This window comes from Hemiscyllium ocellatum, chromosome 31 (genome assembly GCF_020745735.1).
Source record: "Hemiscyllium ocellatum isolate sHemOce1 chromosome 31, sHemOce1.pat.X.cur, whole genome shotgun sequence".
Lineage (NCBI taxonomy): Eukaryota > Metazoa > Chordata > Chondrichthyes > Orectolobiformes > Hemiscylliidae > Hemiscyllium > Hemiscyllium ocellatum.
The window spans coordinates 29,283,142-29,302,861 of NC_083431.1; the positions used below are offsets into that span (position 1 = coordinate 29,283,142).

Here is a 19,720-nt window from a genome sequence, read left to right on the forward strand (position 1 = left end):
CCTAAAACTTGGGTAAAAAAGGTTTTAAAGGAATTTATTAGAAGAGGAAGCAGATAGATTTACAAAAGCAACTTAAATAATCAAACTGAGTCACTTAAAAAGGTTCTTCTGTAATTATTTGGCTAAGCTAGGATGGGAAAATGCAGTATCCCAGAGATGACAAGACAGCAAGGAATCTGACTGGAGGCAACTATAACTTAAGGGTGAGATGAGAAAAGACTTGAAATTTTCAACACACTGGGAAAAGCAGAGCCACTACAGATTAGAGATGCAAAATGAGTGGCAGTGCAGTCAGACAAGGGGACAGAGAAAGAGGGAACTCAAAACAGATAAACCCAGAACCAAAGTCCATTTCTATGGGATTCAACATTTTTATAAAAGGAGATGGACAGAGATAACGCAGACAATGTAGAGATAACCGTTAAGCCACCTCTGATGGAAATAATGTGGACCTGAAACTAAACAGCATATAATACTTTCCAGGAACAGATTGAAGATGCTTTGGATCAAAGGAATTTTACTAACTTTAGTGAAGAGAAACTCCGAAAAAGCAAGTGCCCCCATAAAATGAGACGAAGGAACCTTCAGTCCATCGCTCAGATTCCAGTTGTGTATTACATTCATTTCCCTTTCCTATGTAACTTGAAACCATTCTTCATCTTTCAACATATTTACTGTATCCATAGTTGATCACACCATCATTCTCCTTCCCCCCACCCCCCACATACCACTCCAATGCAGCAGGATTGCATTTATCTAGTTATCCTTATCTATCCAACAATGGCAAGGTAATCACCTGCCATGATTTCTCTATCCAACTTTGTATACCCCTAAAAGGATCTATCTTTGGTGACTTTGACCTGCCTCACACTGCCCTTTGGCAACATCAGCCAAAAACATCAGTTTCCAAACAGCAGACGGAGTTTAATTCAGTTAAATGAGAGGTGCTGCATTTTGGGAAAGCAAATCTTCACAGGACGTGTACACTTAATGGTAAGGTCCTAGCAAGTGTTGCTGAACAAAGAAACCTTGAAGTGCAGCTTCATAACTCCTTGAAAGTAGAGTCGCAGGTAGATGTTGGTCAGAGTATGGAGTACGGAGTTGGGAGGCCAGTTTGCATCTGTACAGGACATCGGTTAGGTCATTGTTGGATATCACTTGCAATTCTGATCTCCTTCCTATCGGAAAGATGTTGTGACACTTGAAATGGTTCAGAAAAGATTTACAAGGATATTGCCAGGGTTGGAGGATTTAAGCTACAGGGAGAGACTGAATAGGCTAGGGCTGTTTTCCCTGGAGCGTTGGAAGCTGAGGGGTGACCTTCGAGGTTTATAAAATCATGAGGGGCATGGATAGGATAAATAGACAGTCTTTTCCCTGGGGTGGGTGAGTCCAGAACTAGAGGGCATAGGTTTGGGGTAAGAGGGGAAAGATATAAGAGACCTAAGGGGCAACATTTTCACACAGACGGTGGTACGTGTATGGAATGAGCTGCTAGACAAAGTGGTGGAGGCTACTACAATTGCAACATTTAAGAGGCATTTGGATGGGTATATGAATAGGAAGGGTTTGGAGGGATACAGGCCAGGTGGTGGCAGGTGGGACTAGATTGGGTTGGGATATTTGGTCGGCATGGACGGGTTGGACCGAAGTGTCTGTTTCTGTGCTGTACCTTTCTATGACTATGACATCAACAACATAATGCTTGCTCAACCAATTCAATGTCTCCGCTGCATCTAACCCGCCATACTACTTTTCCAAATGTTCAAAACCAAAAAAGTATAGAAACATTGTACTATTAAATACAGAAGAGCAAAACCATTGCTGCAGTCCTTAAAGGTTATTCTTCAGCTACTGACACTATCCCTTCTTTCACAACTGTCTGAGGTCATGTCAGTTGTAATCTTGGTGCCAAAACTGACCCAAAGCTAACATGTCTAAAATTACTATTCTACTGCACTTTACTGATCACCAAAGTTCTACCCACAAGCACAAGGCCATCCAAAAAACTCTGCTCATGCGCTGGTCTACAATGGCAATATAGAATTGGGGACTTCAATTTTAAAATTAAGTCCCTCAAAAACTTTATCCCTCTTTCCCTTGCAATCTCCTCCATCTGTGCCACCTGCCAAGGTGTTTGCACAGTTAACTCTGCCCACTTTAGCATACCAATCATTGGTAGCCATGCCTTCAGTTGGATGAATTGCAAGATTTGGACTTTGTTTCCTGAACCTGGATCTCTCTCTCATTGCCCTCCTTTCAGGTGTCCCTTAAAACCTACTTCAACCAAAATTTTGAGCACCCAAATCTCTTAGGTGGTTTGGTGTCACTTTATTTTCTAACACCCACAAAACACTGTGGGATAGTTTCAAAAGCTGAAGGTACAATGCAATACAAACTATTATAAAGCTGCTACACACTTACATCTCCCTGAATCATTCTGCAACTGTATTCCATCAATATGTGGCATCACCTTAACATGCAAATCTACACTTACCATACAGGTACAGCATTTTTGGATTGCTAGAAAAAATTAATCTCAGACAGGAATATCTTCAATAATAAATAGACAAGAAAATCTAAATTAAAAATCAGCATGACCTATGGATAAATGGCCCAAGATTAAAATAAACAATAAGCAACTGAACCAAGTAAACATGCATTTGGTATAAATTCAGCTCAAAATCTCCAATATTTCTACAATTACTCCATCCCTAAAGCCAAGTGGAGAACAGCATATTTTAGTTTCATTGGAATTTAATAACTTCCTAAAGATGAAGCAAATAGCACTTGCAAATTTTAGTATGTGAATACGTGAACAAAAGTACAATGTGAAAATATTAGGTAGCTAAAGTTACATTTTGGAATGTAAAACATAAATCCCAATAACGTAGTCCACAAAATGGAAGGAAATGAATTTACAAAAAAAGTGATGATGTAACAATCTGCATTTGTGCAAAGTCTCCACTTGAATCACAAAATGATTTTGATTCTGTTTTTAAAAAAAACGCCAGTCATACAAGGCAAACTGACGCACTTGAGAACTTTGTAACTTGCCCTTTCTCCACTTGGGCCTCGGGTTGTGTAAGTTTTCCTGCGAGACACATCATTCCACTCCAAACGGGCCAAGGGAGAGAGGAGAGGCTGCTCTCTGGATTTCACGCCGTCTCTGACCAGGACAGAGCAGACTCGGACGCCAGCGGCCTAGTGCAATAGGCAGAAGCCTGAGGCCCTGGAACGACCGGGTCAATAAACGGCGGCACCCGGGGCCTTGATCAGGGCCGGGGCTGGGGCCTGGTCGGGGGCGGGGTGGAGGGAATGGGAAAACTTCTCCCCACCCCCATACCACCTCCAACCCCTTCCTTGACGACTCGCAGTCGCCATTTATCGCTTCAAACTCACCGTCAGGGTGTCATCGATGTAGAGCGGGATCTGCCTCTTCTCGAAGGGGAACTCTTCCTCCCCGTCTCTGCAGACGGCAACCAGGCGCGCCATGTCAACAGCAAGAGAGAGAGAGAGAGGGGAGGGGAGGGGGAAGGCTGACAGCAACCAACCGCCACTCACTGACACACACACACACACACAGATAGACAGACAGACAGACAGAGTCCGGCCGAGAGAGGGAGGCTGGGGGGTGGGGAAACCTCCTGCTAACGATTCAATAATCGCCGAGAGCGGCGACCAAGCCAAGGCTCGACAACAGACGGGGGTTACACGTCCAGAAAGCTCCGGAGCCTGATGTCGAGCTCGCGAATGGACTAACGGGCGCTACCTAGCTGACTCCTTCTTTCTCCTTTGCTTCCCTCGTTCCCTCCCTCCCCACAAACTCCGCTCCCTCTCCCTCTCCCTCTCCACCAAAATATTCGAATAAAAATGGAGAGCGTCACTGCCACAGCGCCGCCGCCATCCGCCCCGGGAAATGAGTCCCCTCAATGAGTGCGAGTCGCCTCTCCTCCCTGTCCCCACAAACACACACCTACTCTGCCTGCCCACCTCAATTCCTCTCCCAGAATTCATATTACTCACTCCCCGGTAATTGTGTTCTCCTTTTATTAAATACCGTGTGCCTCTAGACTCAATACATCTCTAATGTTGAGCAGACTATTTCCTCCTCCTCACACAGACGTGGCGAGATCCGCACTAACCAACTCTCCCCGCCCCCCCCCCCCCTTTGCCCCATTACTGGAAGTAGTTCCGGCCAGTCCGCGCGTGACAGAGGGGGAGGGGCGGGGCCGGTCCCTGTGCCTGGGCTGGGGCCGGTCCTTGTCCCTGTGTCTCTGTGGTGGGGCTGGGGCCGGAACCGCGCGTGCGCGGTCACACCCTTGCCCCCGCCCCCACCCTCCTGCTGCTCCGTTGCCCGTCCCGAGCGCGGGTTGCAGCCTCTCGTTCAAAACACGCCGGGAGAATGAAGGATGAGTCCTGGCCGTGAAGGGTCGGCGAGAAGTGACAGCGCCCTGCGCCTCTCCGTGTGCCGACGCAGAACTTGAAAGGGAGAGGTTTGCGTTGATGTAGACATCCGCCCGGCAGTGACAATGCTCTAACGGCGGTTGGATGTGAGCTGTTGACTCCAGGTCGGTAACGATGGGGCGCAGCTTCTGAGGGCAGGGCCGCCTGACCCCAAACCTCAACTTCTGGCTTTCTCCCCACGGATGCTGCCAGACCCCGCCCGGCAGTTTCTATTTTTGTTTCAGATTTACGGCTTTTAAAGGTGAGTCGAGATCGGCCTCCCACCCGCCAGTGACCATGGAAACGCGGCCTCAGACGGAAATCCTGGTCTAAATAAATCAGATTCGTCTGCTGCTTGACGGTAGTGCAAAGCTGATTCTGGAAGGTTGGACAAGTGCCATAGGTGAATATGAAGTAGAGTTGATAAGGTGGAACAGGTAGATGTATTTCGTTAAAAGGTTATTGCACAGCATAGAAGATCACGGAATTGGCGGCAATGTCTTAGCACAGATTGATTAATATACAGAAGAAAGTAAAGGAACTTAATTCCAAGTTGGTTGCGCTTGTGCGGTGCCCAAAGGATCAGTCCTGGGATCACAATTATTTACTGTCTAAATTAAGACTTGGAAGATGGGACAGATTACAATTTATCCTAAATTGCTGATGATAAGTAGGAGGGCATATTATGATGAGAACATAAGGGATCTGAATAGTTTCAGCATCTTGGCAAAAACGTGGCAAATGGTTTTCCGTGTAGAAAATTGAGAGATCATGCACTTTGACAGGAAGAATCAAAAGGCAGGCAATTATTTAAATAGAGAAACACTCACCAAAGTGCAACGCAGAGGAATTTGGTTGTTCTTGGGTATGAAACACCAAGTTAGCATGCAAGTGCAGAAAGCAATTAAGAAGGCAGACAAAATTTTGGCCTTTATTGCTAGAGATTGGTGTTTAAAAACGCAGAAGTTTTGTAACTGAAATAACACCCCAGAGGCCAGTATCGTGTCACCAAGTCACTCTTTATCTACATGTGCACTGTATGTGGACTCTGACCAATGAGCTCAGAGCCAGTCTCTAGAGTGAGGAGAATCCCTGAGACTCCTGTTTTTTTTTATTTTATTAAACAAATTACAAAACAGTTTACAATAAACATTTACAGCTGTACAAGAGACAGCAATTTTACAAGGGAGAGGAACAGCAAAGCTAGGCCCCAAAACCTACCGTTTGACCATTTTACAGGGAGATGAGGACAACCCTCAAATCCCAGACTCCTGTTTATATCTGTCAGTGAGGATTTCCCGATTGGACCAGGTTAACAGCCCCAATCAAGGAACTCATACTCTGAGATCCACATGGCCAACCTCCTTCTAATCACCTAAGTGCAGGGTATCAGCCTGTTCTTTTCCTTGTAGCTTCTCTAGGGCTATTTTCATCCCAGGTCTGGTTCCTCTAACTCGGATAAAGGCAGCATGTATTGGACTGTGGATCATCTCTTGCACCCAGATTGTCTCAGAAGAAATTTCTCCTCTTCTTCAGGTGTTAACGGTACCAAACGTGCAACATCAGCTGTATTCACTTTCCAGCCTTCTGATTTCTGCTTTGACATTTGCACATAAGATAAATGGCACTGGGCAAGCCTTGCAGAATAGCATCCTGGTCAACATATAAGGTGACCTTGGCTCCTTTGATAGACATAGAGTCATAGAGATGTACAGCAAGGAAACAGACCCTTCGGTCCAACCCATCTATAGTGACCAGATATCCCAATCCAATCTAGTCCCACCTGCCAGCACCCGGCCCATAACCCTTCAAACCCTTCCTATTCGTATACCCATCCAAATACCTTTTAAATGTTGCAATTGTACCAACCACCACCACTTCCTCTGGCAGCTTATTCCATACATGTACCACCCTCTGCGTGAAAAAGTTGCCCCTTAGGTCTCTCTTATATCTTTCCCCTCTCTCCCTAAATCTATGCCCTCTAGTTCTGGAATCCCTGACCTCAGGGAAAGGACTTTGCCTATTTACCCTATCCATGCCCCTCATAATTTTGTAAACCTCTATAAGGTCACCCCTCAGCCTCCGACGCTCCATGGAAAACAGCCCCTACAGCTCAAATCCTCCGACCCTGGCAAAATTCTTGTATATCATTTCTGAACCCTTCAAGTTCCACAACATCTTTCTGATAGGAAGGAGACCGGGATTGCACACAACATTCCAACAGTGGCTGAACCAGTGTCCTATACAGCCACAACATGACCTCCCAACTCCCGTACTCAATACTCTGATCGATAAAGGAAAGCATACCAAATGCCTCCTTCACTATCCTATCTACCTGCGATTCCACTTTCAAGGAGCAATGAACCTACACTCCCTAGGACCTTATCATTAAGTGTATAAGTCCTACTAAGATTTGCTTTCCTAAAATGCAGCACCTCGCATTTATCTGAATTAAACTCCATCTGTCACTTCTCAGCCCGTTGGCACATCTGATCAGGATCCTGTTGTAAACTGAGGTAACCCTCTTCGCTGTCCACTACACCTCCAATTTTGATGTCATCTGCAAACTTACTAACTGTACCTCTTTATGCTCACATCCAAATCATTTATGTAAATGACAAAAAGTAGAGGACCCAGCACCGATCCTTGTGGCACTCCACTGGTCACAGGCCTCCAGTCTGAAAAACAACCCTCCACCACCACCCTCTGTCTTCTACCTTTGAGCCAGTTCTGCATCCAAATGGCTAGTTCTCCCTGTATTCCATGAGATCTAACCTTGCCAATCAGTCTCCTTTGTCAACCGCCTTACTGAAGTCCATATGGATCAAATCTACCGCTCTGCTCTCATCAATCCTCTTTGTTACTTCCTCAAAAAACTAATCATCGCCCTGAAAAATGTCCAGATATTTAACTATGACTTCACTCAGGCAGCCATTTTTTAATCAAAAAATGCTTAGTCTTTCAAGGTGACTCTTTCTCAACCAATTCTGCCCACCAACCTTGGGCCCGAGCCTTTTACTACAATTAGTGGTAATTGAAACAGCTGCTTTTCATAAGAGACCAGATCCAGAGTTGTCCCTTTAATCTGTCATGGTTCCCCTGTGTAAGGTCAAGGTCTTGTGCAAACTTAAAAGTTGGAGTCCTCACGAATCTGGTTAAAGGCTGGTTGTGTGATCTCTGAAATGGCTGCATCATTATCGACCTCCATGAGAACTAGGTGACCATTTAACCAGGCCTTTATTTTGTTTGGTTTTGATTTGGATGTTTCTAAGCAAATTAACTGTTCCAAAACAGACATAGGTGGATGTTCCAGGGTGTACACTCTCCTGAGTACCGGCCTATGAGTTCTCTTAAGTCGGGGTTTGTAGGAGTCCTTTTCTGTCTCTCGAGTCTGTATACCGACAACAACTACATCGGCTTACCAGCTTGGATCCTGAAGAACGTTTTAGTCATTTTGCCGAGGCTCAGCTTTGTTTTGGAGATTTGCTGTGGGCTCACCTAGGGTCTCTTTGCTCAGAATATGTCTCGCGTGAGGCTATGTGATTGCCTACACTCAAGTGGTGTTCCCGCAGCTCGGTGTGGGATCGTGTTCAAATAATGACCAAAATCGGTGAGTGGCGAAAATTTCATTCAGCAATCTCAGCACAAAAGTTCAAGGCAGCAATAAGATCCCGAAATACAGTTCTCACGTATGTTAAAATTCCATTACTATGGTGTTACTTTTTTTTATTTATAGTACACAAAAAGGTTTGAAAGGCTTCTGTACTGGAAGACAGGAGATGGGTTAAAATGTGCTAAATGCTAGCTGCTACTTCTGATGGGATTAAGTGTGTCTGTGTGGTCTGCTTGCATAATTGCATAATTTTAACTTAGTAAATGTTAGTAAAAATACTAGGCCTATATGCTGTAAATAAGTTAAAATTGTACCTATAATTAATAAAAGAATAAAGGATATTAAACTGATTACTGTATCTGGGTTGTGAGATTTATTTACTATTTGCGTTTCATTCATTCATGCAATTTCATGGAAGCACTGTTTTGTCAGTTTCTTCAAGGGATACTGGCCCATTTAATGGCATTTAACAGGTACATACTAATTGGGGAATCTATTCTGTTCCAGGAGATGGTTACTAAGGGTTGATTTAATATTATAACATTTTGTGGAGACTTGATGGGGATGGGTATTTTTATGATATTGACACCTATTCAGAGGTAGCTAGGCCTCAACCTAGCTTGTAGCGAAGGCTGATAAGGTGTGAAAATGCAGTAATGGGTTTGAAAGGGTTGCTTTGATTATAAAGGGTTATTTTAATTTGATCTTTGAAACCATGTTGTAGTAAATAATGGGTTAATAAAGGATTATGAATGAACAGGAACGCTGTATTAATGAATATAGCAAACTGTTGAGTGAGTTAGTAAAGATAACTGAAAACACACTATCTCATCTCAGTCAGACAGGTGTGGGTACCTGCTTCAATCAGGATGCACTGTAGCTCCCTTGCTTGCCTTGCTGCATTTTATAATGACTCAACCAGTTTTCACCTCGTTGGCACTTTTGCATGGTTACATCATTAATCCAACATACCAAACGGTGTCTCAGCATTTAATTCCAGGTTAACACAAAATCACATGCCTTTGCCAGTCATTTTAACCTCCATCAAAAATTCTGATACAGTCTCCCCAGGTTTTCAAATTGCCAAATAAAACTGATGGTATCTAAGATTTAGAGGAGGTTTGGCGTCATAATATGCCTTAACTAAATCCATTAACTCTGGAAAGGTTTGAGTATCTGATGTCTCAGGGAAAGTTAAGCTCCTAATAATCAAAAATGCTGTGGGTCCGCAGGCAGTCAGAAGAATTACTCATTGCTTTTCATCTGCTTCAACGTCATTTGCCTGGAAAAATAATGTGTTAGTTCCTTATACTGGGTTCAAACTTCAATGGTTGCAGGTAGACCGGGTAGTGAAGAAAGCGGTGTCACGAGTTTGGTGCTGGAAAAGCACAGCAGGTCAGGCAGCATCCGAGGAGCAGGAGCATCAATGTTTCGGGCATAAGTCCTTTATCAGTGAAGAAAGCATTTGGTATGCTTGCCTTCATTGGTCAGTGCATTGCGTACAGCAGTTGGGAGGTCATGATATAGCTATACAGGATATTGGTTAGGCCATTTTTGGAATACTGCATTCAATTCTGGTCTCCCTGCTATAGGAAAGATGTTGTTAAACTTAAAAAGTTTCAGCGAAGATTTACAACGCTGCCGCCAGGGATAAAGGGTTTGAGCTAGAAAGAGGCGGAATAGGCTGGGGCTATTTTCCCTGGAATTTCAGAGGCTGAAGAATGATCTTAATTGAGGTTTATAAAATCATTAGGGGCATGGATAGGGTGAATAGCCATGGTGTTTTTTTCTCCAGGGTAGGGGAGTTTAAAACTAGAGGGCATAAATTTAAGGTGGGGGGCGGGGGGAAGATATAAAAGAGACCTAAGGGGCAACTTTTTCATGTAGAGGGTGGTGCGTTATGGAATGAGCTGCTATAGGAAATGATGGAGGCTGGTGTAATTATAACATTTAAAGGGCACCTGGATAGGTACATGAAAAGGAAAGGTTTAGAGGGATATGGGCCAAATTCTGATAAATAGGATGATCAAGCATAAGTTGGACCAAAGGGTCTCTTTCTGTGCTGTACATCTGTGACTCTCTGGCAGGATTGAACTAGTCAAGCTTCCCAATTGAAGGCATGATGTCAGAAATGCTTACCCCAACTCAAAGACAACTGTTTATGAGCAAATTTTCTTCACATGCATACTGTTTTCTCCTGTAATTCCATGGAGGCTAATATCCTACCACCAAGTCACCCTTTATTTACGTGTGTACAGTACTTGGACTCTGCCCAATGAGCTCAGAGCCAGTCCCTCGAATAAGGAGGCTCTCTGAGACTCCTGTTTATATCTGTCAGGCAGGACTTCCTGAATAGGGCTGTTAACCTGAGCCAGTCAGGGAACTCATACTCAATGAGATCCATTTGGCCAACCTCATTATAATCACCAGAGTCACACTGGTGCGTGTGTTAGTGAGGCTGGAGATTTGGCACTTGTATTTAAAGAAACATGTAGTGGCTTTGGAGACAGTTAAAAGGGATTCACCAGGCTGCTTCCTGAGATGAAGAGGTGAGTTAATGCAAAAGTCTAAACAGATTAGGCAGATTCAGTTCTGGTCTCCCTGCTATAGGAAAGATGTTGTTAAACTTGAAAGGTTTCAGAGAAGATTCACAAGGCTGCTTGGCATGTATGGTTGGACTGAAGGGTCTGTTTCTGTCTTATATGACTGACTCCAAGAATGTGTGATGATCTTACTGATACTGTGGGGGCTTGACAGAATAGGTGGTAAGAATGTGTGTCCAGTGGGGGTTCTCAAAATTGGGGGATACAGTTACAGTATTAGACACACATTTAAAACTCAGATGTGAAGGAATTACTTTGCGCGGAGGGCAGTGAATGTCTGAAATTATCCACTCCAGAAAGTTGTGAAGGCTGGATTTCTGAAAGTATTTAACGAGGAGGTAGATACATCTTTGAAATATCAGGGAGTGATGTACCAGGGGTGCTAAGTTGAATTGAAAGTGGAGTTGAAGCCTGGGACAGATCAGCTACAGCCTTGTTGTTAGGGTTGCAAGGTCAAGTAATCTACTCCTGCTTCATATGTTTTTATGATCTCTGCTGATGCCCTGTTTGCAAGGCTGGTGACCACTCTTGAAACTTTTTGAAACTACATGTCATTGTGATTCTAAATTTGTCACTATTTGCATCCATCATCTATTAACATCTTCTACTTGACACAACTGATATTGAGAACTTTCCTGTCTCATCTGATAAGATCTTTGGATATCCTCTGGCCTCTTGACATTGGCTACATCCTGATATAACATATTTTTGGGGATTGGGCCACCTTCTGTCATGTGAAAAAGGCCAGGCCAGCAAAGCCTTCTTTGCTTGTTTAGTGCTACTACTTTGCCCTAGGTATAACAGCTTAGTTGGCGAATTTGTCTTTCCATGTGTTGCCAATGTTGTAGCTTAGACACTGGAGATGAACGTTATTGAGCCTCCTTTCTTGGTACCATAAAACAATGTACTCATGGCTTAGGTTTGGAACATAAGTATACTGGTTTTGCAAATAATTTTGTTCCTTTCCAATGTCTGTCTGTTTTATTAGTCTGTCAAAGCTGGTAGCTGCTTATCCAATGCATGTTGCCATGATCAGTAGAGACAAAGAAAATGCTACAAATTTTAAATCTTTTTAGTTTTAAAAATGGACACAACAATTCCAGAACAGACCTGAAACTCAAGCAAATATCTGATTGAAATATTGGCAACCCAGCCAAGAATGAAATTTGTAAATCCTTTTGTTGCGATTGAACATAGTAACATGTGAATTATGAATAGTAGCAGGACAGGATGGTGCTTTACCATGTCTCACCATGGACAATACAGTGGGTGAAATTTCATGGGTGTTGGACAAATATGAAATGAGTCAGTTTGATCTTTCATTGTATTGGAATGGTTTCTCATCTCAGCTACAAAAAATTGTCTCAAAAGGCATGAGAGGCCACAACACAGGATGTGTATTATTTAAACCCATTATCTTATGAAAGCTGTTTGGATTTGTGTAAGTCATATGCTTGAGACTGTCATGTATACACCTGTTTTTAAAAAGTTAGAGCAGATGCTGCTCAGATCAAAGAAATGTCATCTGAAAAATCTCCCAAAAAGCTATTGAGCCATCTGCAATACACTATGCAACCAAAGTAAAACAGGTATTGATTGAAAATGGGAGAAGGAATCTCCAGTAAAATCAGCACTTGCTCAGTCATGTCCGGTTTGGGTCCTGCCAGGACCACATAGCTCCTGACTTCACGAGAACCTTGGCTCTAACATGGACAAAACAGCTGAATTCCAGAAGTGAAATGAGAGATACAGCCTTGATATCAAGGGCTGTCATCGACAGAGTGTGGCATCAAGGGGCACTAGCAAAATTGGAATCAAAGTGTCTCCGGGAGTAAGCTGCCCATTGGTTGGAGTCATACTTAGCACTGAGGAAGATGGTTGTGGTTGTTTGAGGTCAGTCATTTCAGCTCCAGGACAGCTGTGCAGGGGTTCTACAAGGTTATGTCATAAGCCAACCAGCTTCAGCTGCTTCATCAACATTCTTCTCTTCTTCATAAGATAAGAAGTAGGGATGTTCACTGATGATTCCACATTGTTCAGCACCATTTGAGACTTCAAATACAAGATGATCGGGACAATATCTAGCCTTGGGTTGACAAGGGGTAAGTTACATTCACGACACACAAATGCCAGGCCATGACCATCTCCAATAAGAGACAATCTAACCACTGCCCTTTGACGTTGCCCCACTATCAACATCTTTGGAGTTACCATTGACCAGAAACTCAACTGGACTCACCACATAGATGCAGTGGCTACAAGAGCAGGTCTGAGGCAAGAAATACTGCAGCAAGTAACTCACTTCCTGAATCCCCAACGTCTGTCATCTAAAAGGCAAAGATCAGGAATGTGATGGAATAACCCCCACTTGCTTGAATGTGTGCAACGTCACTCAAAAAGCTTGACACATCCAGAACAAAGCAGCCCACAAGAAATATCCATGCCTTCCATCACCAACCCCTTGTTAAAGGCTGGAATTGTCTTCTTGACAGCATCGTAGTCAACCCACATCATGTGGACTGCAATGGGTCAAGAAGGCAGCTTACCACCACTTTCTCAAGGGCAACTAGGAGTCAGCAGTAAATGCTGGCCAGTCCTTGAAACGCATGCCCCACGACTGAATTTAAAAAAAACTACTAGATGCTACAAAAGAGTCTGAAATCATTATAACTTGTTATTGAACTTTCTTTTTTCCTGTAGCTAATTTTTATGAGGAATTGTGTGTGTAAGATGTCATGTTAAAATTCCATGGCAAGTATATGATAATAAGATGTCTTTTATTTTGCATTCATAAGTGTTCTGCTGTGAAATTATTTAAGTTGTGGGAAAAGAAACAAAGGTTAAGAAAACACATTACCATTATATAGAAAATAACTTTTCTCAGAGAGAAGAATAAAACAGGTGAAATACCCCTATGCAAATGTACTCAGCTCTTCGTCATGAGAGAAGTTGTCTTTTTTTTAATTATTAATTGAGGAATGTAGGCCTTTCTGGCTAGGCTAGCATTTATTGCCCATCCCAAATTGTCCTTGGGAATGTGATTTGGTGCTGCCTTCTTGAACACCCATATTGCCATCAAGGAGAGAATTCCAGGATTTTGACCCAATGACAAAGAAGAAACATTCCTTGAATGAATAGAAAAAATTACTGACTGCTTCAAGTGGTGCATTGTTGAACCTGATTGCAGGTGGAGCCACAACACCAGGTGGAGCAGCCCTGCCATAACACCCTGCCTAATACCTACAGGTTCCTTGACACTGATGGTGAGGGAAGACACAGCACAGGCACAGGACAAATTATTATGCACGTTACAGCAACAAGTGTAGCATTATTTTCATAGAAGTTTTTATTTTAGTCAGGGCATACCAGATTTTTGTCTTGGCTTTCTGTCTTTATAAGTTGAAGAGTTTACCATGTAATCAAGATACACTCCTTCCACGTCAGCTGGGAAAGCCTAGTTCAGGAGCTCACACAAAAAAATACAATACCGAACATATGTAGGCTGAAGGAAAAAGATTGATCAATGTACCAGGGAGAACACACCAAGGCTTAAAATTTCATCTGAAAGATTGCATATCCAACGGTTCAGCATTTCCTTCCACCTTAACTGGAACATTTACATAAAAATTGTTTCAACACAGAAGGCGGCCTTGTGGCCCCTCCTCTGTAGAAGTTATTCACCTCCAGCTACTTCCCCATCTTCTCACAATAACCTTTCTTTCAGATAATAATGCAATTTCCTCGTGTAAAACTCATTTGACCTGTTTCCACCCCGTGCCCAGTCAGGGCATTCCAAATCCCATTCAAAATGCTTCTTTTTATCAATAAACTTATATCTTGTTCTTGATCTTTCCACCAATGGGAACAGTATCGCCCTGTCTACTCTGCGCAGACCTCTCATGGTTTTGAATGCCTTTATCAAATCTTGCGTCACGCTCCTCTTGGTCAAGTAAAACATTTCCATGCCTCTAATCTATTTACAGCACTAAAACCTGTCTTCTGAATCTTCTGTGCTTTTTCCAATGCCTTCACACTTTACTCAAGTGTGCTACGCAGGACACAGTACTCCAGTTGAAGTTGAACTAATGTTTTATATGTGTTTAATATAACCTCATTACTTAATGTCCCTGTTAATAAAGCTGAGGATCATTAATTGCTGTCTCGACTTGTCCTTTCACCTTCGATGACTGAAGTATATATACACAAAGTTCACTTTGCTCCTGCATACTCTTTATTTTATGTAGTTTCTTTGTTCTTTCTGACAAAACCCTTCACTGTATTTCATCTGTCACTTGTCCACCCATTCCACTAACCTGTTGATGTCTTCTTGAAGTTCTGTGTTATCCTCTTCCGTATGAAATGCTTTCCAGTTTTGTCTACAAATTTGGAATTGTGCTGTATACACCAAAATCTAAGTCATTGATATATTATCAGGAAGTGCAAACATTCTAACACTGACCCCTATAGTACTTCACTAAAAGTCTTACTTGGGTCCAAAATATCTATTAACCACAAAACTCTGATTCCTGTCACTCAGTTAATTTTATGTCCATGTTGCTACTGTTCCATTCTTCCAGAAGGCTTTACTATGCTGTCAAGCCTGTTGTGCTGCACTTTAAGGAATAGTTTTTAGAAGTCCATGTACACCATGTCGCAGCATCACTCTTATAAACCATCTCTGTTACTTCCTCATGGGTACTATTTGTTTCGTTTCCATCTTCCTGCCATTTAGTAACTCATCTTATTTAGGGTAGTTGCAATGTATTTTTATACTAGTTTATAATAATATTTGAGAAGTATTATTTAAGGTATAATTAACACTATTCAAAATTGTGATGATCCATTAAATCCAGAAAATTATGCAGCGATGTAATGCCATACCACCAACCTCTCCAGAGAGGGTGTAATACAAGACTATCATTGTCAATTAACTCTTATGTACTGATTGCAACCTTGTCCTCCATTTGTTTGAGAAAATTCATTTTGTTTCTATATAGCATCTCCATCTTCTGATGTCTCATAAGAATTGTAATAATCTTGATATCAACCATATACATTCCATATCTGGCATACACAGTCAAGCCAAAATTTTTAAAATGAAAACTAAAGAAAGTGCAATTGGATTAAATGTTTCTCTATACATCATGATATACAGCTGTTGGATGATGTCACTGAGGGGCAGTATGTACAACAACAGTAGGAAGAGATACCTAGACACTTAAGGGACACCAGTGGTCATGATGTGGGAACAAGAAAAGAAGTCTTTACAATTCATACTGTGGTTACGATTAGATAAAACTAGAAGCAGATGAGTGTTGTTCCACACAGTTGGACAAGAGTGGAGAGGTGACAGGGGAGTGTTCTAGTGACCCATGTCCAAAACTGCATTCAAGTTGAGAAGGAATATATTACTTTACAGTAGTTGTATGTGATTTCACTTCTGACTTTGGTAAGAGCTGGGCAGAAGCAGCTGGAGGCCTTGATCTCAATGACAAAGAAATCATAATCTCCTTGCTCTTATGAGAGGTGAGGATAGATGGGAGGAGGAGACAAAATTGGTTATCTTTGCTGTTCAAGATGATCCTGGAATAACAGCATGCTTCCACACTGTGAGAAAGCAGGAACTGGATAATGGATTAAGCAAAATGGCCTATTCCAACTCCTATACACGAAAAAGGTATGGCACAGGGGCTGAATGATTAGCACTGCTGCCTCACAGTGCCAAGGACCCAGATTTGATTCCACCCTTGAGTGACTGTGGAGTTTTCACATTCTCCACTGGTCCTGTGTGGATTTCCTTCAGATGCTCCCATTTCCTCCCATCGTCCAATGGTGCATACGTTAGGGTGTGTTAGTAATGCTAAATTGCCCATAGTATCCAGGGATGTATGGGCTAGGTGGATTAGCTGTGGGAAGTACAGGGTTATGGGGCAGGAAGGTAGGTCTGAGTGGAATGCTCTTCAGAGGGTCAGTGCAGATGGCTAATGAGATAGTGGAGGCGTTATTGGTGATCTTTCAGAAATCACTGGAGACAGGGAGGGTCCCAGAGGACTGGAAAATCACTAATGTACACCTCCACACCCCACCTCAATTTAAGAAGGGAGTGAGGCAAAAGAAAATTGCAGGCCGATTACCTTGACGTCTGTCATTGGTAAGATTTTGGAGTCCATTGTGAAGGATGAGATTTCTGAACACTTGGAAGCGCATGGTAAAATAGGGCAAAGTCAGCATGGTTTCTTCAAAGGAAGGTCATGCTTAACAAATCTGTTAGAATTCTTTGAGGAAGTAATGAGCAGGTTAGACAAGAGATCAAATGAATGTTATCTATTTGGACTTCCAGAAGGCCTTTGACAAGGTGCCGCACAAGAGGCTGCTGAGTACGATAAGAGCCCATGGTTTTAGAGCAAGGATAGAAAATTGGCTGAATGGCAGGAAGCAGATAGTGGGAATAAAAGGGTCCTTCTCAGGATGGCAGTCGGTGACAAGTGGAGTTCACAAAGGTCAGTGTTGGGACACAACTTTTTTCACTTTATACATTAATGATCTAAATAAAGGAACTGAGAGCATTCTGGCTACATTTGAAGATTATACAAAGATATGTGGAGGAACAGGTAGTATTGAGGAGGTGGTGAGGCAGCAGAAAGATATAGACAATGGGCAAAGAATGGGCAAATAGAATACAATGTGGGAAAGTATCACTTTGGTAGGGAGAATAGAGGCGCAGAATATTTTCTAAGTAAGGAGAAAATTCAAAAATCTGAAATGCAAAGGGACTTGGCAGTCCTAGTCCAGGATTCTCTTAAGGTAGCTTGCAGGTTCAGCCAGTAACTAGGAAGGCAAATGCAATGTTGACATTTGTTTTGAGAGGACTAGAATATAAAAGCAGGGATATACTTCTGAAGCTTTATAAGGATTTGGTCAGACCACACTTGGAATATTGTGAGCAGTTGTGAACCCCATATCTCAGGAAGAATGTGTACTGGCCCTGGAGTGGATCCAGAGGAGGTTCATTTGAATGATTCCAGGAATGAAAGACTTAACATATGAGGAACGTTGAGGGCTCTGGGTCGAAACTTGATGGAGTTTGGAAGAATGTAGGGGGACCTAATTGAAACATACTGAAAGACCTGCATAGAGTGGACATTCGGAAGATGTTTCCATTAGCAGGTGAGACCAGAACCCATGGGCACAGCCTTGGAGTAAAGGGAAGACCCTTTAGAACAGAAATGAAGAGAAACAGCTTCAGCCAGAGGGTGGTGAATCTATGGAATTCATTGTCAGAGAAGGCTGTGGAGGCCAGGTCATTGAGTATATTTAAGACTGAGATAGATATGTTCTTCATTGTTAAGGGGATCAAAAGCTACAGGGAGAAGATGAAGAATAGGTCTGAGAAGCCTATTGGCCATGATTGAATAGCGGAGCATGCTCAATGGGCCAAACGGCCTAATTTCTGCTCCTATGTCTCATGGTCGGTTCCTGGTGAACATGACTACTGTTAGTAGAGACTAGTTCCAACTAGTCACAGATGCTCATCCATCTGTGCACCAGTAGTGTATCTGAGCAGAAGACTGTGAATTTACAATGTATAGGAAGGCTTTAACCTCAGTGCCTCCACTACCTGCGATTTTTAACCCTCTTATTACTGTATCTTTAAACTGATTTGTTTGGGTTTCAGGAATATTTTATAAGTCCACATCCTGATGCTACAATAGCATTCTATCAATTTTTATCTTCCAAAAGCTCACCTCCGTGGCAATGTGGATCACATGGTATCCATGTAGAAATGCTTGTTACCAATCTAAATGCTCAACTCCACTCTGTCTTGGAATTAAACAGTTTGAGGGCAACCATTTCTAAAATGAGATGCCTAACACTTCATTGTGAAACTTGGAAACTAAGCAATTATCACAGATGCCTTTGCCATTGTCCACAAGTGTGAATATCTGATACAGGAAGTTCCCGGGTTATGAACTCCTGACTTACGAACGTCCCGTATTTACAAACTGACCTCTGGCTTCTCTTATTTCAAAATTATTTTTTAAAAATCCGAGTTACACACAATGGTTCGTACTAACGAATGGGTGGACTACTTTGCGCATGTCTGTTCCGAATTGCATACAATTTCAACTTTCGAAAGTTGGAAAAAATGGAACTCATTTGTAACTTGGGGATTTTCAGTACATCTGCTCAGGAAATCAACCTGGGTCCTACTGTCCTTTATAGTAACCAAGTCACTTCGGTCTGTACAAAGACAGAAATTGCTTGAGAAACGTAGCAGGTCTGGCAGCATCTATGGGAAGAAAATAGACTTAATGTTTCAAGTCTGGCAACTTTTCATAAGAACCAGACTTCTAGGCTTACAGTTGGGCAGAATTCAGAGCATGTCACATTATCCCCTTACTTCCTCCATTTTATCTTAAATTAAACAAAGAGTCCCAGGTGGGACTAGATTGGGTTGGGATATCTGGTTGGCATAGATGAGTGGGACCGAAGGGTCTGTTTCTGTGCTGTACATCTCTGTGATTCTATGGTGGTTGCCACAATTGCAAAGTTTATGATGTTTTGGGACTCTCTGTTTAATTTATGATAAAATGGAGGAAGTAAGGGGATAATGTGGCCTGCTCTGAATTCTGCCCAAATATAAGCCTAGAAGTCTGGTTCTTATGAAGAGTTGCCAAACTCGAAACATTAAGTCTGTTTTTGTCCCATAGATGCTGCCACTGGCTAGGTCAGCATTTATTGCCCATCCCAATTGCCCCAAGGACCGCTCAGAGTCAACCACATTGCTTTTGTGTCTGGAATCACATTTAGACCAGATCAAACAAGGATGGCAGATCTCCTTATCTAAGGGACATTAGTGAATCAGATGTGTTTTTTATGACAATCAGCAGTGATTGCATGGTGTCATGAGACAGGCACTTTATTCCAGACTTCATTAAATTTGGCTTTCACTATCTGTCATGGCAGAATGCAAACCAAAACTTTGGCAGGGTTTCTGGATTGCCAATCTAGTGCCATCATTACTACCACACCACCTCTCTCTGTCTGACAGAATTCA

General features: G+C 42.5%; 1 protein-coding gene across 3 annotated transcripts in view; it reads right to left on the reverse strand.

Annotated features, from left to right (window-relative positions):
• ggnbp2 (gametogenetin binding protein 2) overlaps positions 1-4,126 on the reverse strand; it is a 77,103-nt gene extending 72,977 nt beyond the window's left edge. Inside the window, exon 1 of one of the 3 annotated variants that reach the window (XM_060848136.1) lies at positions 3,058-3,191. Coding sequence is in view for 2 of the 3 variants with exons in the window: in XM_060848135.1 (XP_060704118.1) it covers positions 3,403-3,495 (93 nt within the window). In the remaining variant the exon portion in view is untranslated. Of the gene's footprint in view, positions 1-3,057; positions 3,192-3,402 lie in introns of those variants that run through there. The other 2 variants (XM_060848135.1, XM_060848133.1) reach the window with 2 other exon arrangements.
• Positions 4,127-19,720: the final 15,594 nt, after the last annotated feature.